Raw genomic sequence first — 25,928 nt, forward strand, 5'->3', positions numbered from 1 at the left:
TGCCAAACAACTAGCAAGACAGGAACACAACCCCACCCACTAGCAGAGAGGCTGCCCAAAATCATAACAAGTCCACAGACACCCCAAAACACACCACCAGACGTGGACCTGCCCACCAGAAAGACAAGATCCAGCCTCATCCACCAGAACACAGGCACTAGTTCCCTCCACCAGGAAGCCTACACAATCCACTGAACCAAACTTAGCCACTAGGGACAGACGCCAAAAACAACGGGAACTATGAACCTGCAGCCTGCAAAAAGGAGACCCCAAACACAGTAAGGTAAGCAAAATGAGAAGACAGAAAAACACACAGCAGATGAAGCAGCAAGATAAAAACCCACCAGACCTAACAAATGAAGAGGAAATAGGCAGTCTACCTGAAAAAGAATTCAGAATACTGATAGTAAAGATGATCCAAAATCTTGGAAATAGAATAGAGAAAATGCAAGAAACATTTAACAAGGACCTAGAAGAACTAAAGTTGAAACAAACAATGATGAACAACACAATAAATGAAATTAAAAATACTCTAGATGGGATCAATAGCAGAATAACTGAGGCAGAAGAACGGATAAGTGACCTGGAAGATAAAATAGTGGAAATAACTACTGCAGAGCAGAATAAAGAAAAAAGAATGAAAAGAACTGAGGACAGTCTCAGAGACCTCTGGGACAACATTAAACGCACCAACATTCGAATTATAGGGGTTCCAGAAGAAGAAGAGAAAAAGAAAGGGACTGAGAAAATATTTGAAGAGATGATAGTAGAAAACTTCCCTAATATGGGAAAGGAAATAGTTAATCAAGTCCAGGAAGCACAGAGAGTCCCATACAGGATAAATCCAAGGAGAAATACGCCAAGACACATATTAATCAAACTGTCAAAAATTAAATACAGGGCTTCCCTGGTGGCGCAGTGGTTGGGAGTCTGCCTGCCGATGCAGGGGACACGGGTTCATGCCCCGGTCTGGGAGGATCCCGCATGCCGCGGGGCAGCTAGGCCCGTGAGCCATGGCCGCTGAGTCTGTGCGTCCGGAGCCTGTGCTCCGCAGCGGGAGAGGCCACGGCGGTGAGAGTCCCGCGTACCACAAAAAAAAAAAAAAAAATTAAATACAAAGAAAACATATTAAAAGCAGCAAGGGAAAAACAACAAATAACACACAAGGGAATCCCCATAAGGTTAACAGCTGATCTTTCAGCAGAAACTCTGCAAGCCAGAAGGGACTGGCAGGACATACTTAAAGTGATGAAGGAGAAAAACCTGCAACCAAGATTACTCTACCCAGCAAGGATCTCATTCAGATTTGATGGAGAAATTAAAACCTTTAGAGACAAGCAAAAGCTGAGACAGTTCAGCACCACCAAACCAGCTTTACAACAACTGCTAAAGGAACTTGTCTAGGCAAGAAACACAAGATAAGGAAAAGACCTACAATAATGAACCCAAAACAATTAAGAAAATGGGAATAGGAACATACATATCGATAATTACCTTAAATGTAAATGGACTAAACACTCCCACCAAAAGACACAGATTGGCTGAATGGATACAAAAACAAGACCCATATATTTGCTGTCTACAAAGGACCCACTTCAGATCTAGAGACACATACAGACGGAAAGTAAGGGGATGGAAAAAGATATTTCATGCAAATGGAAACCAAAAGAAACCTGGAGTAGCAATTCTCATATTAGACAAAATAGACTTTAAAATAAAGACTATTAGAAGAGACAAAGAAGGACACTACATAATGATCAAGGGATCGATCCAAGAAGAAAATATAACAATTGTAAATATTTATGCACCCAACATAGGAGCACCTCAATACATAAGGTAAATACTAACAGCCATAAAAGGGGAAATCGACAGTAACACATTCATAGTAGGGGACTTTAACACCCCACTTTCACCAATGGACAGATCATCCAAAATGAAAATAAATAAGGAAACACAAGCTTTAAATGATACATTAAACAAGATGGACTTAATTGATATTTATAGGACATTCCATCCAAAAACAACAGAATACACATTTTTCTCAAGTGCTCATGGAACATTCTCCAGGATAGATCATATCTTGGGTCACAAATCAAGCCTTGGTAAATTTAAGAAAATTGAAATTGTATCAAGTATCTTTTCTGATCACAGCGCTATGAGACTAGATATCAATTACAGGAAAAGATCTGTAAAAAATACAAACACACGGAGGCTAAACAATACACTACTTAATAACGAAGTGATCACTGAAGAAGTCAAAGAGGAAATCAAAAAATACCTAGAAACAAATGACAATGGAGACACGACGACCCAAAATCTATGGGATGCAGCAAAAGTAGCTCTAAGAGGGAAGTTTATAGCAATACAATCCTACCTTAAGAAACAGGAAACATCTCGAATAAACAACCTAACCTTGCACCTAAAGCAATTAGAGAAAGAAGAACAAAAAAACCCCAAAGCTAGCAGAAGAAAAGAAATCATAAAAATCAGATCAGAAATAAATGAAAAAGAAATGAAGCAAACGATAGCAAAGATCAATAAAACTAAAAGCTGGTTCTTTGAGAAGATAAACAAAATTGATAAACCATTAGCCAGACTCATCAAGAAAAAAAGGGAGAAGACTCAAATCAATAGAATTAGAAATGAAAAAGGAGAAGTAACAACTGACACTGCAGAAATACAAAAGATCATGAGAGATTACTACAAGCAAATCTATGCCAATAAAATGGACAACCTGGAAGAAATGGACAAATTCTTAGAAAGGCACAAGCTGCCAAGACTGAATCAGGAAGAAATAGAAAATATGAACAGACCAATCACAAGCACTGAAATTGAAACTGTGATTAAAAATCTTCCAACAAACAAAAGCCCAGGACAAGATGGCTTCACAGGCAAATTCTATCAAACATTTAGAGAAGAGTTACACCTATCCTTCTCAAACTCTTCCAAAATATAGCAGAGGGAGGAACACTCCCAAACGAGGCCACCATCACCCTGATACCAAAACCAGACAAGGATGTCACAAAGACAGAAAACTACAGGCCAATATCACTGATGAACATAGATGCAAAAATCTTCAACAAAATACTAGTAAACAGAATCCAACAGCACATTAAACGGATCATACACCATGATCAAGTGGGGTTTATTCCAGGAATGCAAGGATTCTTCAATATATGCAAATCAATCAACATGATACACCATATTAACAAATTGAAGGAGAAAAACCATATGATCATCTCAATAGATGCAGAGAAAGCTTTCGACAAAATTCAACACCCATTTATGATAAAAACCCTGCAGAAAGTAGGCATAGAGGGAACTTTCCTCAACATAATAAAGGCCATATATGACAGACCCACAGCCAACATCGTCCTCAATGGTGAAAAACTGAAAGCATTTCCACTAAGATCAGGAACAAGACAAGGTTGCCCACTCTCACCACTCTTATTCAACATAGTTTTGGAAGTTTTAGCCACAGCAATCAGAGAAGGAAAGGAAATAAAAGGAATCCAAATTGGAAAAGAGGAAGTAAAGCTGTCACTGTTTGCAGATGACATGATACTATACATAGAGAATCCTAAAGATGCTACCAGAAAACTACTAGAGCTAATCAATGAATTTGGTAAAGTAGCAGGATACAAAATTAATGCACAGAAATTTCTGGCATTCCTATACACTAATGATGAAAAATCTGAAAGTGAAATCAAGAAAACACTCCCATTTACCACTGCAACAAAAAGAATAAAATATCTCGGAATAAACCTACCTAAGGAGACAAAAGACCTGTATGCAGAAAATTATAAGACACTGATGAAAGAAATTAAAGGTGATACAAATAGATGGAGAGATATACCGTGTTCTTGGGTTGGAAGAATCAACATTGTGAAAATGACTCTACTACCCAAAGCAATCTACAGATTCAATGCAATCCCTATCAAACTACCACTGGCATTTTTCACAGAACTAGAACAAAATATTTCACAATTTGTATGGAAACACAAAAGACCCCGGATAGCCAAAGCAATCTTGAGAACGAAAAATGGAGCTGGAGGAATCAGGCTCCCTGACTTCAGACTATACTACAAAGCTACAGTAATCAAGACAGTATGGTACTGGCACAAAAACAGAAATATAGATCAATAGAACAGGATAGAAAGCCCAGAGATAAACCCACGCACATATGGTCACCTTATCTTTGATAAAGGAGGCAGGAATATACAGTGGAGAAAGGACAGCCTCTTCAATAAGTGGTGCTGGGAAAACTGGACAGGTACATGTAAAAGTATGAGATTAGATCACTCCCTAACACCATACACAAAAATAAGCTCAAAATGGATTAAAGACCTAAATGTAAGGCCAGAAACTATCAAACTCTTAGAGGAAAACATAGGCAGGACACTCTATGATTAATCAATCACAGCAATATCCTTTTTGATCCACGTCCTAGAGAAATGGAAATAAAAACAAAAATAAACAAATGGGACCTAATGAAACTTCAAAGCTTTTGCACAGCAAAAGAAAACATATACAAGACCAAAAGACAACACTCAGAGTGGGAGAAAATATTCAATATAAAATATAAATAAAATATAAAATATTAAAATATAAGCTCATGCAGCTTAATAACAAAAAAACAAACAACCCAATCCAAAAATGGGCAGAAGACCTAAATAGACATTTCTCCAAAGAAGATATACAGACTGCCAACAAACACATGAAAGAATGCTCGACATCACTAATCATTAGAGAAATGCAAATCAAAACTACAATGAGATATCATCTCACACCAGTCAGAATGGCCATCATCAAAAAATCTAGAAACAATAAATGCTGGAGAGGATGTGTAGTAAAGGGAACCCTCTTACACTGCTGGTGGGAATGTAAATTGATACAGCCACTGTGGAGAACAGTATAGAGGTTCCTTAAAAAACTAAAAATAGAACTACCATATGACCCAGCAACCCCACTACTGGGCATATACCCTGAGAAAACCATAATTCAAAAAGAGTCATGGGTCTTCCCTGGTGGCGCAGTGGTTGAGAGTTCGCCTGCCGATGCAGGGGACACAGGTTCGTGCACTGGTCCGGGAAGATCTCATATGCCACGGAGCGGCTGGGCCCGTGAGCCATGGCCGCTGAGCCTGTGCCTCCAGAGCCTGTGCTCCACAACGGGAGAGGCCACAATGGTGAGAGGCCCGCGTACAGCAAAAAAAAAAAAAAAAAAGTCATGTACCATAATGTTCATTGCAGCTCTGTTTACAATAGCCAGGAGATGGAAACAACCTAAGTGTCCATCATCAGATGAATGGATAAAGAAGATGTGGCACATATATACAATGGAATATTACTCAGCCATAAAAAGAAACGAAATTGAGCTATTTGTAATGAGGTGGATAGACCTAGAGTCTGTCATACAGAGTGAAGTAAGTCAGAAAGAGAGAGACAAATTCCGTATGCTAACACATATATATGGAATTTAAGAAAAAAAAATGTCATGAAGAACCTAGGGGTAAAACAGGAATAAAGACACAGACCTACTAGAGAATGTACTTGAGGATATGGGGAGGGGGAAGGGTAAGCTGTGACAAAGTGAGAGAGAGGCATGGACATATATACACCACCAAACGTAAGGTAGATAGCTAGTGGGAAGCAACCGCATAGCACAGGGAGATCAGCTTGGTGCTTTGTGACCACCTAGAGGGGTGGGATAGGGAGGGTGGGAGGGAGGGAGACGCAAGAGGGAAGAGATACGGGAACATATGTGTATACATATAACTGATTCATTTTGTTGTAAAGCAGAAACTAACACACCATTGTAAAGCAATTATACTCCAATAAAGATGTTTAAAAAAAAAAAACAGAAACAGACTCATAGATACAGAGAACAAACAGGTAGTTGATAGAGTGGAGAGGAGTAGGGAAAGAAGAGAAATGGGTGGGAGGGATTAAGATACAAACTTCAGTTGCAAAATATATGTTACAGGTAAGAAATTAGAGTGTGTGAAATACTGTCAACAGTTACGTAATATCTTTCTACGGTGAATATCATAGCCTGATTTACTGTAGTGATTATTTTGAAGTGTATGGAAGTACTGAATCACTATGTAGTGTGATAGGAGCTAACATAGTGCTGTAGGTCAATTATACTTCAAAAACAAACAAACAAGCTTATAGAAATAGAAATTCAATTTGTGGCCACCAGAAGCGTGGAATGGGGGGAGGGGGAATTGGATGAAGGCGGTCAAAGGGTACAAACTTCCAGTTGTAAGAGAAATAAGTGCTAGGGATGTAATGTACAACATGGTAAAGATAATTAGCACTGCTCTATGTTATCTATGAAAGTTGCTGAGAGTAAATTCTAAGAGTTCTCATCCTAAGGAAAAAAAAATTTTCTGTTCCTTTAATTTTGTATCCATATGCGATGATGGGTGATCACTAAACTTACTGTGGTAAGCGTCTCATGATCTAGGTAAGTCAATCACTATGCTGTCCACCTTAAGCTTATACAGTGCTGCATGTCAATTATATCTCAATAAAACTGGAAGAAACAATGGCAAATGAGTACCTGAAAAAATTTTTATATTGAGTATATGTTTAATGGATCATGTTTTTGATATATTTGATTCAATAAAATATATTACTAAAATTAATTTTAACACTCATTTTGCTTTTTTTAATATGTCTACTAAAAAGCCTTTAATTACATATGTGGCTTGCAGTATATTTCTATTGGATAATTCTGTACTAGACCATAAAGAAAACCTATTAAGAAATTTTTTAAAGCAGTGACCCCACAAGAAACATTCTCTGATTATAATTCAAAATCATTAGAGAAAAATAAGAGAATGATGGCTACAAAACATCTTAACTATATGGGAATTAAGAAACAGCCTTGTTAAAAAAAATAGATAGCCACGGACTCAAAGAGGAAATCAATAATGTAAATTTAAGAGAAAGAAAATGAGAGCAATTTATACCAAAATCTAAGGATTCAAGAAAACGTTTTATGTATGACCTTCAATTCTTCATTATTAAGAAAACATAAAGGAACTTAATGCTTACCTAAGGAAATGAGAAAAACAGCTATAACATAAATCAAGGGATACAAGGATGATAGCATTAATAAAAACAATAAGCTGCGATTAATGAAATAGAAAACAAAAATAGTAAAAAGAATAAGCAAATCCAAAAGTTATTTCTTTGAGAAGACCAATAATATAATTCAACCCATCATAAACTTTAAGAAGAAAAGGAACAAAAATATTAAAACTTTAGACTTTAGTCTTTCATATTTTGAGAAGAATTTCCATAAACATTTAAAGGAGTCACATCTAAGGGTAAACCAAGCCAAATAAATAAGAATGACAAAATCTCAAAGTAAAACAAAAGCTAGTGGAACAAAAAAGATAATGCTGTGCTTACAATGTACAAAACTTGAGAATTTCAGTGTAGATGATCTTTCATGTACCAAATAAACTGGCACAAACATATCTACGTGCCGCCAGATGACATACCTTGGCTTGCTTGGCACCTTTTAAATAATGATAATAGATAACATTTGTGTGCTCTCTGTGACAGTATTAAGGTCAGAATGGTTAGGTCACCCACCCAAGGTCATTCAGCTATAAAATGGTAGTGAGGATTTGAACCAATGCAGTCTACTCCAGAGAATATATTCACACAGAAAAAGTAAAAAGAAAAGAGCGGCAATTGTTTTTTAAAATGCCTCCCTACTTTCCCTTTTTACAAATCTAATATATACATACATATTTTATAACTGGTCAAATGCATTGCATATAGGAAGAAAAAACCAGTAGAATAGATCCTTTATGGTGTGAGCAAAAAAGAAAAATGAAGTTAGAGTCCTGTGCAATAACATATACTACATTAATAAAAAGAGATACAAACGTAAGAATACAAAAACTATAAGAGATCTAAAGTCACGGAAGTTAATATAAATTCAGTGACTATTACATAAAAGGGCAAAAAGGATGGCTAACTCAGTGGATTAAGGAACAAATCTGGCCCCCAAGAGTCCTATTTCAATTAAACTCAAATATTCAGGTTTAACCTAAGAAGACTCTGAAAGGATGAGGAAAGCAGTAGTTCCTGTCATGGAAACTTGGGGTGGGGTGGCTTGGGCCGGGGTAGGTTTGGTGATGTGGTCAGCCCCTCCTAACAAACCCTTCCTCTTTGAGACTCATTTCTCAGCATCACTGTCCCCACCTTCACTGAGTTTATAGGCTCAGTTTTATCTCCTCTCTAGCCCCTGCCACTATCCTTTGATGCCCTCAGTGTCCCAAGCAGAAGACCTATCTGACATGCCATCAAACTCTGGTTCATCCCCACATTTTACTCCAGACACCAACTCCTGGTCAGAAGACTTCTCATCAGCACAGCTCCATCTCTGAAAAGTTGGACTCAATTATTTCTTTCTCTGATCACAGAGACCCCAACTTCTCTCTCTGGCATTGTCTCACTTCCACTTAATTTTTCGACCTCTCTGAAACTTCTGCTTCCTTTTGGTGTTTAGGTCTCCTGTGACCACACCTCCGTCCATTCCAAGACAAAACCACTAAGAACTATCAGGTCAACCAATGTAATTGGGACTTCCCTGGTGGAGCAGTGGTTAAGAATCCGCCTGCCAGTGCAGGGGACACGGGTTCGAGCCCTGGTCTGGGAAGATCCCATATGCCACGGAGCAACCAAGCCCATGCACCACAACTACTGAGCCTGCGCTCTAGAGCCCGCGAGCCACAACTACTGAGCCCGTGTGCCACAACTACTGAAACCCACGCACCTAGAGCCTGTGCTCCGCAACAAGAGAAGCCACCACAATGAGAAGCCCGCGCACCGCAACGAGGAGTAGCCCCCACTTGCCGCAACTAGAGAAAGCCCGTGTGCAGCAACAAAGACCCAATGCAGCCAAAAATAAACAAATTAATTAATTAAGTTAAACAACAACAACAACAACAAACAAAGCCAGGCTTGTAAAAAAAAAAGAAGTGTTTAAAAAAAATGTTTAAACAAATGTAATTTGCCAGTTCTTTCATCCTTCTTGAACACCCTCAAGCAAAAACCCCTGATGGATGGATTCACAGCTCAAGTTCTCTGCTCCTACTCAGCTGGAGAAAATTGCACAACTGTTACGAACATGCCTTTACTAAAGGGTGATCACGGTTGAATCACACCATTGCTTGTCAATCCTATTATGGACCCTCACCCCTTCCTCTCATTCCTCTCAAAGACCATCGCAAACCTTTACTGCACTACTGGAGGCACTTTAACAATTTATCTCACCAAAGACTGTTAGAAGGAGAATGAGAGGTGGAAATCTTTTTTTTTTTTTTTTTTTTTGCGGGCCTCTCACTGTTGTGGCCTCTCCCATTGCGGAGCACAGGCTCCGGACGCGCAGGCTCAGCGGCCATGGCTCACGGGCCCAGCCGCTCCGCGGCACGTGGGATCTTCCCGGACTGGGGCACGAACCCGCGTCCCCCGCATCGTCAGGCGGACTCTCGATCACTGCGCCACCAGGGAAGCCCAGTGGAAATCTTTAAAAAGATCAGTAGATAAATAAGCACCTGGAAGTAAGTTGTTTTTTTAAAACAATAGGCTCCACTTGGAACATTGATTGAATAAAAGCACCAATACAGACCCGAGATAATGGTTTCCTGTTGGCACAGTTGATACCCCCAATGAAGACCATGTTGGGCATGATTGGCCGGGGGTAGTCCATCGCAAAGTCTCCTCTGAACAGCCAAATGGATGCAGAGTCAAAAATTTCCACCAGCGACACCTCTCTGTGAAGAAGCTCAGAGGCCCTACGTGCATAAGGAGTAAAAGAAAATTGGCAAATGTACTCGAAGCTCAAAGGGTAGAGCAGGTTCTTGACCCTTTGGAAGAATGTCATGTGGTCTGAATTCATTGTTAGTAAACTAGGAACATACGAAAAAGGCTTTGGGCACGCTGTGCCCTCAGTATCTAGGTTACATGGAATGGCACGCAAAAAAAACACAGCTGGAATCGACAGGTACTTAGCCAGCACCGCTCCACAGGGGTAAACGGGGTCCGTTAAAACCACATCAAAGGAACTGGCATTCAGGTGCCTGATCAGGTCCCTGTTATACAATAGTTCCTCACAAGACCTTTGAAAGACCAAAGACACATTTTTCAAAGAGGCCATAGTTTCCAAAAACAGTGTTAGAAAATGTATTCTTTCAAAAAACAGGTGAGTCTTGCCTGTCATGATGTAATCAAATTCATCCTGGGTGTATGGGACAGCATAGGTTCTCATGGTGAAAAAGTCCTCTGCCTTGATGTGCATATTCACCTCGGGAGAAAGGACCACTGCTTCGTGACCTCTGGCATGGAGCTCCCGCACGGCCTCCCGCATGCTGAGCCAGTGGCTGCCCTCCATGGGGACCACCAGCACCTTCCCAGCCTCGGCCCATCGCCCGACGCACAGGCAGAGCAAGAGGCCAGGGAGCAACTGCCAGGGAAGCTGCAGCCCCAGGGACATCTCTGCAGAAGCCCAAAGCAGCTGACTTTCCGTTCAGGCTGTGCCGCCTGCATTTGTTTTCTTTATCTTATCATCAGGCCTCTTAAGCAAAATGGCATGTAATTGGAAGGCAGTGCTCCCTCATTACATTAATCATTACAGAATAAGTCTATCCCCGTGTTTCATAACCTCTGCTTTCACCTAGGGAAAGACCACTCCCCCTTATCTTGGAAAAACTCATCTGACTCTGCTGCTCCCTCTGGGGAGCATTCTAGTTCACTCTCTTGTTTTTCATCCAATGCCCAAAGCAAGGCTGTGCCTGCGCATTCCCTTTGATCACCTCCTATTTCTCTGTTAACCATGTTCTATGGGGCTGTGACTGAGCTCTGCGGGGTCACCTATGCCCTAGTCCCAGCCAGAACCTCTCTGCTGGATGTGACCTTATTTGATAACTCTTTCAACTCTTTCCCCCAATCATGGGTGAACACAGAGCACATCCAGGAAAATATATAACATTGCCAAGACGGCTTTCTCTCAGCGGGGAGGGGATGCCGGCTGTCCGTTTTGTTCCCGTTCCACATGGGGACACCTCTTGCAAGGTTCAGGGCAGAGTCTATTCAAGTGGCTGTCAGCTATGGAAATATCTGGAGGGATTCCGGAGGAAGGACAGCAGAAGCGTTGGTTGAGAATTCTGTGTCTACCTCATGGAATAAGGGTTGCCGTTATCTAAGGCGTCAATGGACAAGGCAACCCTTAGCAATGACAGAGTGGAGTCAGAGAGCGCCGTCCCCTGGCCTCAGAGCAGGCTCTCTGAATTCCTCTTCTGATGCTGCGGGCTCCAGTCTTCTGCTACTCTGTTTAGGGACTGGGGTGTACATTAATCTGGGCCTTTGTTACAACTTATAGTTTATGTTCAGATTCTGCTCCAAGGTCATTTACAGTCCTAAGTCCTGATGAGGACACATTCCTCCAGAACAGAGGGGCTCCATAATCTGTGGGACCTTCTGAGGTGGGGCCCATGAGTCCGGCCCTGCTACAGAGACTGATGCCCACACGTGCTCAGCAAGATACGGACATCTCCGTGTCCCGTCCGCCCTGGGGATGGTGCGGGAGGGCTCCTTGGGCTGCCCAGCTCTCTCTCTCTCACTGAGCACACTCTTCTGCACCCATGGCTTCTGCCATAGCGATATCCTGTCCCAGGCCGCAGGACCGGCCAGGCTGAGGCTTCCCTTTCGGAGAAAGTTACCCCCATTAGGGATCCACCACTGAGCAACACGTTGCACACCAAGACGCCTCCTGTGTCATACCAGCTGCCACTGTGCAGGGAGCGTTTGCTTTAACCATCCTTGGAGGCTGTGAGTCCAGGGTCCTGCTTCTCTTATTTCCCCTCCAACAGCAACATCTATGCTCTCTCTTTCTGGATCCTCCTTCCGTCCCAGCCACATAACTGCATGTTTTCCCCAAGGCTCAGTTTCTGTCCTCTACTCCCAGGTTAAATCCCATCGTTTCTGTCCCCCATTCATTTCCACAAACAGCCATGCAGAATTTCTTGAGAGTGTAGGATCAAGGCTGCTCACGTGCTACTTTCAGGGTATAAGGATATGCTAGGGAAGGGAGCAGGGCCGCCGGGAGGGTGGGACTTCAAGTCTGTTTTTGCTGCTGCAGCTGCTGTCAGTGTTGTTAGCAAGAGAAGCTGCTGTTTGGGTTTCCAGCCACCAGGGAATCTAGCGACACCCTATCTGGTGGCAGAAGCAGCAAGTTAGGAGAGTTGTATCCCCTTCATTTGCTAAGAACTCAGTAGCCCCTGTTACTGGTCTGGCTCTAACTGCAATGGACACCTGTCAGTGAGTATCCAGGGCAACATTCTGGCTTTCCTCACTGTGATCAGCTGCCGTGCTTTGCCACTCAACCTAATACAGATGCTATAAGCCAAGTAAGGATACACAGTGCACTTCGGGGATTGGAAAGGGTGGTGGTGTTTTCTCTGCTCCAGGTAGAGATATCAATCTAGACTAGAATAAAATAAATGAAGAGGCATACAACATCCTGCGTGGGAAGATTTAACATTGCAACACTCTTGATTTTGCCCCCATTTAAGCTGTAGATGTAATGGCAGGCCAAGCAAAATCTCCCTGGGATTTGTAATATGACCAAAAATATATATATTTTTAAATTCACCCAGAAGCATTTCTGGCTTCCGGTAGGAGTAGCTCCTATCAGTCCAATGCTCCCACACATAATGATTATAATCCCTTGGGAAATTTTTTTTTTTGCCCCTGCCACACGGCTTGTGGGATTGACTGGGGATCAAACTCTGCCCCAGCAGTGGGAGCTCCAGGTCCTAACCATTGGACCACCAGGGAATTCCCGGGAAATACTTCTTTTTGAAAGGCTATCTGCAGGCACTGGAGAGCAAGCCAAAGCAGTGGAGGTTGAAAGGGATGAAGGAGACAGCAGATGGCATGGGAGCCCCAGGGTGGCCAAGAGCCAGAGGAGAGTTTCCCCGCTCATGATAGCACCCACCTCTCCAACTCTGCCCTTGCCCGATGCACCAGCACCTACCTCTCAACAGGGAGACTATCCACAACCCACTTGTGCCCATGTGGCCAGAAAGTAGCCAGCACGTCAGTCAGCCCATCACCCCCAGGGAGCCGGCATCACCCTGGGGCAGTGGACTTGACAAGCCCCTAATGTCTCCACCAAGCTGTGGTGTGTTTCCTTGGCAACCCTGCATCATCCTTGGAAGCTGTGCGTCCATGGTCCTGATTCTCTTATTTCCCCTCCAACAGCCACATCTATGCTCTCTTTTTCTGTCCCAGCCACATAACTGCAGGTTTTCCCCCAAGGCTCAGTTTCTGACCTCTACTCCCAGCTTATATCCTATCATATCTGTCAAGCAGATTACCGGGCACTGGTCACCAATCCCAGAGCAGGACACCAACTACATGGAGAATAGCAAAGATCATCACTATGCCAGCCACCAGGAATAGAAGTACAAACACCTCTGCCCACTGCATGTCGGTATCTGAGTCGCCAAGAAGAACACGGTGCAGTCACGCACTGGATGGGACAACACTTTACTTATGCAGAGAAGATACAGAGCAAGTTCAGCTCCAACACTGGGCATCAGTCTGCCATGGCCAGTCCGTCTCCCATGATGCCTGATGCAAGGCAATTTGCCTACATGCATCCCCCCTGTGCCGCAGTGGAAAGACTCCATCCCCTCTCCGAGGAGGACAGATATAACAGTAGAGTTGGCCAAGTGCCATAAGATGCACACACTTCAAACAAAGACAAAAGGGCAGTCACTAAACTGAAACAGGGAAAGACACTCCCGCACAAGGTGATAAGCCCGGCATAGGCTCTTGGTAAGGAAGAGTTCTAAGCCAGGGCCCATTCTTATGCCGCCAAGTGAGGGCCAAAACACTGCGTGCATGAGGCTGCCTTTCCCAACACCAATTTTTATGGCTTTTTGCAAGAGGGCAAGTCATATTTGGTGCTTTGATGGGCCCCACCTGCACAGAGGCATGGACATGGCAGGAAGCATTCCTAACAGTAAGAGGACTGTACACCTTGGGAAACTCACGAAGCATACAAGCGCGGGAAGCAGGAGGCTGAAAACGGAGAGGGCTGTATTCACCTCTAGGGCTGCTGTAACGAAGTGCCCAAAACTGGGTGACTTAGAACAGCAGAAATTTATTGTCTCACATTCTGAGGGCACGGTCCAAATCAAGGTGTCAGCAAGGCCACGCTCCCTCTGAAGGCTCTGAAGGAGAACCTTTCCTCGCCTCTTCCAGCTTCTGGTATTTGCCTGCAACCTTGTCTTCTTGGCTTATAGGGGCATCACTCTTCCCGTCTTCCCTCGGGTGTCTTTACATTATCTTCCTTCTGTGCATGTCTGTCTCTGTGGCTAAATCTCTTTTCATAAGGACACTGGTCATATGGGATTGGGGTCAACCCAAATGACCTCATTAACCCGACTACCTCTGTAAACACAGTGTCCAAATAAGCTCGTATTCTGAGGTGCTAAGGGTTAGGATTACAACGTATCTTTTTCGAGGGGGCCACAATTCAACCTATAACTGGGGACCACAAGCTGGGGGCTTGAGATTCATCCCGAAGTCCCGGGCAACAACTAAAGTTGTTGTGGCCTGGCCAAGTTTGTGTTTTTTAAAAGTCCCTTTTGCAAAGAAGTAGGGAATAGTTCAGAGGGGTCAACCTGGACCCCAGGTGTCATATTCAGAGGCTGTTTGTGTGAGGTGAGGGGCTGAATCAAGGTTACAGAAGCACTGGAGACAGAACAGATGTGAGAGGCAGCAGAGGAAGCATCTGCTAGGGGGCACTCACAGAGGACAGCGCAGGAAGGACGGGTCCAGAGAAGGCAGGGACAGGGCCGCAGAGGGCATCCCACACTGCCCAGGGGAGGATGGTCTGGATCTGGACGTTGTGCATAGACTGGGCAATAGAAAGGGGTTCTTAGCTATGGGTGAAATATTTCAGCCCCTGAGCTATTCCCCCAAACCAATTAAAATATCTGTGAGTATTGGGGTGAGGGCAGGAACACACCTGCAGAGGAGTGAGACTGTTCTTGTCCCATTAAAGGGCTCTCTCCCATTCTACATTAATGCAGTGGCATTTTACTTAGACGTTGGTGTCATCTGATCTCTACTTGCACTTCTTGTACTTGGAGCCCCTGGGGAAAGCTGGACCCCTGGGAGGATGGTGGTACCTTCACAGAGATGCGGGCCCTGGGGAGAAGCAGGGCTGTGGGGAGGGAGGAGCCTGTGTTCCTTGTGCCTGTGAAACACCAGGAGGTTATGTCCAAGCTAGTTGGCTTCACGGATCTGGAGCAGAGGAGGGGCCTGGATTGCACAGATGGACTTGGAACCATCAGGATATGGTGGTGATTGAAGCCAGGGGTGTGGGTGAGGTCACCCCAAAAAAGGCCAGAAATAGAAAACGACATCTCTCGAGCCTGACCCCTGAGAGATGGTATTCCCCACTGCCACTCCCATAAACCTAAACAGAGAAACTAAAACTATTTAAACGTTTTGAAGAAAACATAGGACCAAATCTTCATACCTTAGGGTAGGCAAAGATTTCTTAGGACACAAAAAGTACAAACTATTAAAAAATTGATTAGTCGGATTTTATCAAAATTTAAAACGTGTGCTCTTTGAAAGACATTATTTTAAAAATATTATATAAACCACACACCAGGAGAAAACATCAGCAAAACATGTATCTGACAAAGGACTTGTATCCAGAGCATATAAAGAACTCTTACAGCTCAAAAATAAGAAGGCAACTACCCCAATAAAAATGAGCAGAAGATTTGAAGGGACACTTTTCTTTTTAAAGATATGCATGTGATCAGTAAGCACATGAAAAGACGTTCATCAGCAGCAGTCATAAAGAAATGCAAATTAGGGAGTCCCTTGGTGGCCTAGTGGTTAGGATTCAGCGCTTTCACTGGTGTGGCCCAGGTTCAATCCCTGGTCCGGGAACTGAGATACCACAAGCCGCGTGGTGTGACCAAAAAAGAAGGAAGGAAGGAAAGAAAGAAAGAAATGAAAATTAAAGTCACAATGAAATTCTACTACGCAGCCACAAGAGTGGTTAAGATATAAAAAACTGATAATAGCAAGTGTCAGCAAGAATGCAGAGGCAGGAATGTAAAATAGTACAATTACTTTATTTTTATTTTTTAGTACAATTACTTTAAAAAGCAGTTTGGCTGTTCCTTATAAAGTTTACATACACCTACCATACGACCCAGCAATCCTGCTTCTAAGTATTTACCCAAGAAATACAAAACGATTTACTCACATAAACACACGTAGTCAAATATTCATAGCAGCTTTTTTCCATTCATATTTGTATAATTCCATTCAGATGAAACTCTATTAAAGATTATTCTGATCTCAGTGACAGATACCAGATCAGTGGTTGCCTAAGGTCTAGGGAAAGTGTTGGTTGACTGGGATAGAACACAAGGCCAGTTACTGGAGTGATGGAAGTGTCCCATATGTTGACTGTGGTGACAGTTACATGGGTATATAAAATTATAACTCAGAAATGTACAGTTAAAATGGTGCCTTTTATTATATGTAAATAATACCTCAATAGCATTAATTGTTTTAAAAATAGGATAAATTGAAAATTTACAATGCAATGGCAAAAGAATAAAACTTTCCAGAACTGATAAAGACCAAAATCTACCATGGAAAGACCTATATATTCTAAGAAACATTAATAGAAAAATACCGGACTTCCCTGGAGGTCCAGTGGTTAAAAGACTGCGCTTCCACTGCAGGGGGCTTGGGTTTGACCCCTGGTCAGGGAAATAAGATCCCACGTGCCACGTGGTGCAGCCAAATAATAATAAATAATAATAATTTAAAAAGGAGACGGCTGCCCTTAAAAAAAAAAAGATAGAGAAAGAAAAATACGCATAGCTAATAGCATTTCTTTCACTTGCTAGGGAATTTTTTAAATTTCAAGTTTAAATTTAAAAATATCTACGAGTATCACAATAGGGAAAAATTACCTAAAAGAGAACAAAGATCAAAGACTTCAAATACAAAACGCTTATAAGCCCCAAATGATTGCCTTAAAAGCTGACACATCATCCTTTCCTGGGGATATTCCTATTTAGTACCTACCCACATTTTCCTAAAATAAACTCAGATTAGGACACAGAGAAATCTATATGATAATAGATTTATAAGATAAACTAGCAATGAAACACCTGACATCTAAATTGTAAACATCTTTCATTTGTCCAGTGTGGAAAGTCATTAGGAAGTGACTCATCCCAGAGACCTCCCCTGGACTTCAGGTGAGGCTCCACGTGAGCTGCTCTGGGATAGAACATGTGACCTAGGCCTCAACCGATTAGCACATCTCATCCCTTCGGCCACAGTGATTCGTGCAGAGATGGACGTGTCACTTAATGAGACCCAGTGAGGCAGAAGAACTTTACTAGGAATCCTGGGAAAAGGACTCTGGCTAGAGCCCCAGGTGCTTGGGTATCATGACACCCAGAAGGATATCATCAGAAGCAGATACAAGAATTAAAGGTGAAAAATGGGTCCTGGTGTCATCAGTATACCCTGAGATTTTTCCCAGTATTTGAGCCAATAAAATTGCAAGCAACGAAAAGCCTTCCAACAAATTCACTGAGTCAAGAATATGGTGGGGTTACCCAAAGAGCTAATATAATCAGAGGTTGCATCAGTTATATTCATTGAGGGAGGTCAGCTCCAGCTCTCTTCTTCACTGGTCAAACAACTTAATTTTTTTAAAAAAGATAAACAGTTAATGAGGGAAATGCAAATTAAGATAACCTTGAGATATTTTTCACCTATTGGACTGGCAAAAACCTAAAGTCTGAAGATAAGTGTGAGCAAGAATTTGAAGAAAAGGGTATACTTATACATTGCTGGAGGGGAGTAAATTTTTAATACTTATTGACATTTAAAATCCACCTCGAGCTTCCCTGGTGGCTCAGTGGTTGAGAATCCGCCTGCCAATGCAGGGAACACGGGTTCGATCCCTGATCCCAGAAGATCCCACATGCCGCAGAGCAACTAAGCCCGTGCACCACAACTGCTGGACCTGTGCTCTGGAGCCCGTGAGCCACAACTAGTGAGCCCACGTGCCACAACTACTGAAGGCCGTGCGCCTAGAGCCCATGCTCCACAACAAGAGAAGCCACCGCAATGAGAAGCCCGTGCACCGTAACGAAGAGTAGCCCTTGCTTACCACAACTAGAGAAAACCCGCATGCAGCAACGAAGACCCAACACAGCCAAAAATAAATAAACAAAATAAATAAATTTTTAAAAATAATTAATTAATTAATTTAATTCACCTCACACCGGTCAGAATGGCCATCATCAAAAAATATACAAACAATAAATGCTGGAGAGGGTGTGGAGAAAAGGGAACCCTCTTGCACTGTTGGTGGGAACGTAAACTGATACAGCCACTATGGAGAATAGTATGGAGGTTGCATAAAAAACTAAAAATAGAGCTACCATATGACCCAGCAATACCCCTACTGGGCATATACCCTGAGAAAACCATAATTCAAAAAGAGTCATGTACACCAATGTTCACTGCAGCTCTATTTACAATAGCCAGGACATGGAAGCAAACTAAGTGTCCATTGACAGATGAATGGATAAAGAAGATGTGGCACATATATACAATGGAATATTACTCAGCCATGAAAAGAAATGAAACTGAGTTATTTGTAGTGAAGTGGATGGACCTAGAGTCTGTCATACAGAGTGAAGTCAGTCAGAAAGAGAAAAACAAATACCGTATGGTAACACATGTATATGGAATCTAAAAAACGGTACTGATGAACCTAGTGGCAGGGCAGGAATAAAGATGCAGACATAGAGAAGGAACTTGAGGACACAGTGGGGGAAGGGGAAGCTGGGATGAAGTGAGAGAGTAGCACTGACATGTATACACTACCAAATGTAAAATGGATGGCTAGCGGGAAGCTGCTGCATAGGACAGCTCGATGCTTTGTGACGACCTAGAGGGGTGGGACAGGGAGGGTGGGAGGGAGGCTCAAGAGGGAGGGGATATGGGGATATATGTATACATATAGCTGATTCACTTTGTTGTACAGCAGAAACTAACACACCATTGTAAAGCAATTATACTCCAATAAAGATGTAGAAAAAAAAATCTACAAACAATAAATGCTGGAGAGGGTGTGGAGAAAAGGGAACCCTTTCTACACTGTTGGTGGGAATGTAAAGTGGTAACAGCCACTATGGAGAACAGTATAGAGGTTCCTTAAGAAACTAAAAATAGAGCTACCATATGATCCAGCAATCCCACTCTTGGGCATATATCTGAAGAAAACCATAATTCGAAAAGATACATGCACCCCAATGTTCATTGCAGCATTATTTACAATAGCCAGGTCATGGAAGCAACCTAATGTTCACCAACAGAGGAATGGATAAAGAAGGTATGGTACATATGTACAATGGAATATTACTCAGCCATAAAAATAGAACGAAATAATGCCATTTGCAGCAGCATGCATGGACCTAGACATTGTCATACTAAGTGAAGTCAGACAGAGGAGGACAAATATCATATGATATTGCTTATATGTGGAATCTAAAAAAATGGTACAAATGAACTTATTTATAAAACAAAAATAGTCACAGATGTAGAAAACAATCTTATGGTTACCGGGGAGGGAGAAAAGGGGCAGGGATAAATTGGGAGAGTGGGATTGACATATCCACTCCACTGTATATAAAATAGGTAACTAATAAAAACCTACTATATAGCACAGGGGACTCTACCCAAGACTCTGTAATGACCTATATTGGAAAGAAATCTAAAAAAGAGTGGATATATGTATATGTATAACTGATTCATTTTGCTGTACAGCAGAAAGTAACACAACATTGTAAATCAACTACTCTAATAAAATTTTTTTTAAATAGATATCTGTTCAATGAAGGACTTTTTATGCTAAATAACAAAAAAAAGCCAACTGCATGTTATTCTGTAGCACCACAAAGCCAACAAATGTCATGTCCACTGAGAGATCAGAGACCATGAGATGTTAGTCAAGCCCACCCTGGGCAAATTTCACTGCATATAACTTCCGCAAAGGTCACAGGCAGGGTGCTTCCCAAGAGTTTCCAGTCTGCACAGGTAGGCAGTTAGGGGAAAGGTTAGGCCCTTGGCCTCTGAAAGCTCTATGTCTGGACTCATTGTACATGAATGTTCATAGCAGCATTAGTCGTAATAGCTAAAATAGTGAAAACAGCCCAAATGTCCATCACCTGATGAACAGATGAACAGATATGTATACCCATAGAAAGGAATATTATTCAGCCATAAAAAGGAGGGAAATACCAATCCATTCTACAAAATGAATGAACCCTGAAAAGTAAATGAAAGAAGGCAGTCACAAAGAACCATGTATTGTACGATTCCATTCTTCTGAAATACAGAAGAACCTACATACGAACCTTCAAGTTGCGAACTTTCAAAGATGAGAACGTGCGTTTGCATGTCCAGTCACGTAAGTTAGTTCATGTGTCTGGCGTATGTTGTCACATGCATGTATCCTCTACAAGTGGTTGTGCTTTTGTGTACTTTACTGTACAGTACTGTATAAAGTACAGTAGTACAGTATCTTTATTTCAAACCCAGGATGTGAGTGAGTGAAATTGCATCTGGCCCTCCATCTCCTATTGCTGACGACCCTTCAGCTCTACCATCTCCCACCTCCTCTCCCTCCTCTAGTCAGTAACTCTTCTTGCCTGTTCACTCGATGCCCACCCCTGTATGCCAGCTGTTGTACTGTACTACTGTACTTTCAAGGTACTATATAAGATTAAAATTTTTTTCTTTATTTTTTGTGTTTGTTTTTTATGTATTATTTGTGTGAAAAGTATTATAAACCTATTACAGTACAGTACTATATAGCCGATTGTGTTAGTTGGGTACCCAGGCTAACTATGTTGGACTTATGAACAATTTGGACTTATGAATACGCTCTCAAAAAGGAGCTCATTTGAATGTAGGGGACTTACTGTATCCGGAACAGGCAAATCCACAGAGACAAAAAGTAGATTAGTGGTTGCCAGGGGCTGGAGAAGAGGGGGAGTGACTGCCAAGGGACATGGGGTGTCCTTTTGGAGTGAGGAAGTGACCTAGAATTAGACAACGATGATGATTATTCATATCTTCGAATATACTAAAGACCATTGGTTGTATATTTTAAAAGGGTGAATTACGTTGTAATTTTTTTAAAAAAAGAATGTCTGCATTGGAATCCTGCCTTCCCCACTTACCAGAGCTGTGACCATGGGCAACTCACTCAACCTCTCTGTGCCTCAGTTTCATTATCTGCAAAATGGGGCTAATAACAATGTCAACCCATGTTGGCTTTTGTTATATTTAATTTCTAAACTCCCCCTAAGGGGACTCTATCCATCTGAGGGTTAAATAATTCATAGGAGGCTCCCAACAATAGGAGAATATTGACATCTGATCATGTTGTTTTGAAAAGAGCCTGATCTCATCGTTACTGTTAATATTGTGAAGGTTGGAAATAATCGTACTGGGAAATACCTAGCACCACGCAGTTATGGCAGTTACAGCTGTCACTGATTCTTTGCCACACATCTGGCACTCTACATGCATTATCGTTTCTGATCTGGAAAAGAGCTGTGTGTGGTGCTACTATTTTATCCCTATTTAAACTATTTAGAAACAGTGGTTCTTACCCAAGGTGATGTCACTGCTAAGTGTCAGAGCTGGGGTATTTATTGGCATGAAAAATCTAAAACATTGACTTTCTGGCCCTTTACATAAAGTTTGCCTGATATAACATCTTGAATTTACACAAACAAAATAATATGTTCTCTGCTCCAAAAACACTTAAATTCACTTTTAGCACATGTATGATGATAAGTGCTTAATTATTTTTATTCCAAAAAAATTTCCTCATAAAAATGGGGTGCTTTATACAAGGCTGTACATTCTACAGCCCAACCAATATTTTGATTCTCGTTTTCTTGCATTCAGTCATGCTAAATAAATCCAACATTATCATCTGTGTGTGTGTGTGTGTACCCAGTCTGGGTGAAACTTCCTCAGCTATGTGAGGATCCAGGGGTCCCCAGTGGGCAAGGAAAGGTGAACAGAGGCCCTTATAAAATGCTGTCCTAGCCAGACTTGATTCATGCTCTAAGTAGTAGGAGTTACATAAGCAGAGTGTCCATAACATATATTCACTGAGTACATAATCCATCTGTAACCTCTCCTTAGTTCGAAGGGGAAAGTAAGACCCCCAATATGTGAAAGAATATGACTATATTATAAAACATACTGAGCCTTACAAGGAGCCAGATCAATAGATAAAAATCAATAGTACTTCCCTAATAAAATGATAGGGTGAGACAAGCATTTCATCTGGATTTAGAGACTCTGCATTTGCCAGGAATATTACTCCTGTATTTGAAAATACCTTTTCAATTGCAAGTGATTGAACTCCAATTCAAACTGTCTGGACCAACTATTCAACATTATTCATAAACTATTGAATAATTGTTATTGAACTAATGACTCAATGATGTTTTGAAGGTATATGTTTCAGTGAAACAAAATAAGAGGTATGAATATGGAAGGTTATTATTTGCAGATGGTATTGTATACCTAAAAAAACTTACAAACTACTAAGAGTAATTAGTAGTATGGCTAGATCAAGATAAATGTGCAAAAAGCAAAGCTATACTTTAATTTCCACTTCAAAATAGAAATGAAAATATACTCTGTTCACAATAGTTTCCAAGGTAATAAAATGCCTAGGAATTAATTTTAATAAGAAAAAATAAAAGACATACAAAGAAAAATGCAAATTTTCATTGGTAGACTTAAAACAAGATCTGAATAAGTAAAGAGAAGTACTATATTCTGAATAGGAAAAGCATAGCAAAAAGATGTCTCTCATTCTATTTACTGGGTCAACCAACCTTCTGGGACTACTACCCCACCCGTTTACACCCATCTTGCAGCTCTCAATAAATGTGGAACAGCCATTCCCCTATGAGCCGGCACCGTGATTACAGGTTTCCGTAACAAAACAAAAGCATTTTTGGCCCACTTCTTAGCACAAGGCACACCCACTAGTGATTATCCAGCTATCAGCCTGTTTATCCAGCCGGTCCACTAGCTGTGCGATTAACAGCCAATATTACAGCAGGTCATGTATTAATACATCTAATAGGAGGATCAATCTTAGCGCTAATAAGCATCAACACCATCACGGCTTTCATTACATTCGTTGTTCTCTCTCTACTCACTATCCTCGAATTTGCTGTTGCTATAATTCCAGCCTATGTATTTACCCTCTTAGTAAGCCTATATCTGCATGACAACACATAATGACCCACCAGACCCATGCGTACCACATAGTAAACCCCAGTCCTTGACCCCTTACAGGAGCCCTTTCAACCCTCCGCATAACGTCGGGCCTAATCACGTGATTCCACTTAACTCAATAATTCTACTAATATTAGGCCTACTAACCAACACTCTAACAATATATCAGTGATGACGAGATGTTATTCGAGAAAGCACCTTCCAGGGCCATCACACACCAATCGTCCAAAAGGGACTTTGATACGGAATAATCTTATTTATCGTCTCAGAAGTCCTCTTTTTTACCGGCTTTTTTTGAGCCTTCTATCACTCAAGCCTCGCCCCTACCCCTAAATTAGGCGGGTGCTGGGCGCCAACAGGCATTCGCCCTCCAAACCCCCTAGAGGTGCCGCTTCTCAACACTTCTGTGCTATTAGCCTCTGGGTGTCTATCACCTGGGCCCACCACAGCCTTATGGAAGGAAATCACAAGCACATACTCCGAGCCCTCTTTATTACAATTGCCCTTGGTGTCTATTTCACACCCCTACAAGCTTCATAGTATTACAAAGCCCCATGTACGATCTCACATGGGGTATATGGGTCAACTTTCTTCCTGGCCACAGGGTTCCACGGACTGCGCATAATCACTGTGTCCACCTTCCTTATTGTTTGTTTCCTGCACCAATTAAAATTCCACTTCACATCCAACCACCACTTTGGCTTTGAAGCCGCTGCTTGATACTGACATTCTATAGATGTTTTATGACTCTTCCTTTTCGTATCTATCTATCGATGAGGCGCATAATTCTTATAGTATTAATTAACGCAACTGACTTGTAATCAGTTAGTTTCGGTACACCCCGAAAAAGAATAAAAAACTTAGTACTGACCCTATTAACACATACTGCACTGGCTTCATTGCTTGTACTCATCGCCTTCTGACTCCCCCAGCTAAACATGTACGCAGAGAAAACAAGCCCTTATGAATGCGGATTTGACCTTATAGGATTCGCCCGCCTGCCTTTTTCCATAAAATTTTTCCTAGTAGCAATCACATTCCTCCTTTTCCACCTAGAAATTGCCCTCCTACTGCCCCTCCCCTGAGCAACTCAAACAAGTAATCTAAAAACAATACTCACCATGGTTTTACTTTTAATCTCATTATTGGCAATTAGTCTGGCCTACAGTGAGCTCAATAAGGACTGGAGTGGACTGAACTAAACTGTATTTAGTTTAAAACAAAACAAATTATTTTGACTCATTAGATTATGACTAAACTCATAATTACCAAGTGTCTTTAGTGTGTATAAATATTATTATAGCTTTCACTATATCCCTTATAGGATTACTAATATATCTAGCCCACCTAGTATCCTCACTACTATGTCTAGAAGGCATAATATTATCCCTATTCATCCTGGCGACCCTTACAATCCTAAATTCACACTTGACCTCAGCCAGCATAATACCAATCATCCTGCTGGTGTTCGCAGCCTGCGAAGCAGCACGCAGATTACCCTGATTAGTAACAGTATCAAATACCTATGGCACCGATTACGTACGAAACCTTAACCTCCTCCAACGCTAAAATTTATTATCCCCACAATTATACTCATACCCCTAATTTGACTAGCAAAAAGCAACACAATCTGAATTAACTCCACAACCCATAGTCTGCTAATTAGTCTCACAAGCTTACTTCTCCTTAATCAATTCAATGACAATAGCCTTAATTTCTCATTAATATTCTTTTCGGACTCCCTATCCGCACCATTACTGACCCTAACAATGGGGCTCCTTTCCCTAATACTAATAGCTAGTCAATCTCCCTTTCTCAAATGAGTAAAAATATTTTACATCATATTAACAGAACCCTAATGGTTTATTTTTATATTTTGGACTAGATAAAACAATTTTCAATTTTGTGAAGGAGAATAAATTATAAGAATCACTAAGAAAACTTGGAAAAAAAAGAATAATGAGTATGGGGCATGCCCTACCAGATATTAAAACTTACTACAAAGCTACTATAATCAAAATATGGCTGTGGCACATGAATAGATAAATAAATCAGTGGAGAAAGACTGGAAGTACAAAAGCAGATGCAAATAAATATGGGAATCTAAAATATGATAATGATGCATTTCAATTCAATGAATGAAGGAGGATTTTTTATTAAATGATGTTGGGATAATGGACTACCCATTTAGGAAAAATAATGAAGTTAGATCCTTATACCATGCAAAGTTCTTATTGTAAGAAATAAAACTATTAACATTGGTGGAATTAAAATATTAAGACATAATACGGAAAAAAATGCTTCTATATGTCAGACTTGGAAAGATCTAAACAAGCTGAAATCCAGAAACCATTAAAGGAAAAGTCAACCAGTTTGACTACCCAAAAATGAAAGTCCCGTATGAGGAAAGATGAAAGACAGCCCAGGAAAAAAATATTTGCAGCACATATAAAAAACTAAGTATTGATATTGCTAATACTCAAGAGA

At 41.3% G+C, this 25,928-nt stretch overlaps 1 protein-coding gene across 3 annotated transcripts in view; it reads right to left on the reverse strand.

Moving 5' to 3' along the window:
* The window catches only part of LOC115858710 (UDP-glucuronosyltransferase 1A3-like), a 68,214-nt gene that overhangs the window by 35,494 nt on the left and 6,792 nt on the right, over positions 1 to 25,928 (reverse strand). The window contains exon 2 of one of the 3 annotated variants that reach the window (XM_060301707.1): positions 9,658 to 9,823. The exons of 1 other annotated variant lie outside the window; for it this stretch is intronic. In XM_060301707.1, the coding sequence (XP_060157690.1) occupies positions 9,658 to 9,738 (81 nt within the window). In that variant the 5' untranslated portion in view covers positions 9,739 to 9,823. Of the gene's footprint in view, positions 1 to 9,657; positions 10,522 to 25,928 lie in introns of those variants that run through there. One more of the 3 variants, XM_030866941.2, reaches the window with a different exon arrangement.

The sequence above is a fragment of the Globicephala melas genome, chromosome 7, assembly GCF_963455315.2.
Source record: "Globicephala melas chromosome 7, mGloMel1.2, whole genome shotgun sequence".
Lineage (NCBI taxonomy): Eukaryota > Metazoa > Chordata > Mammalia > Artiodactyla > Delphinidae > Globicephala > Globicephala melas.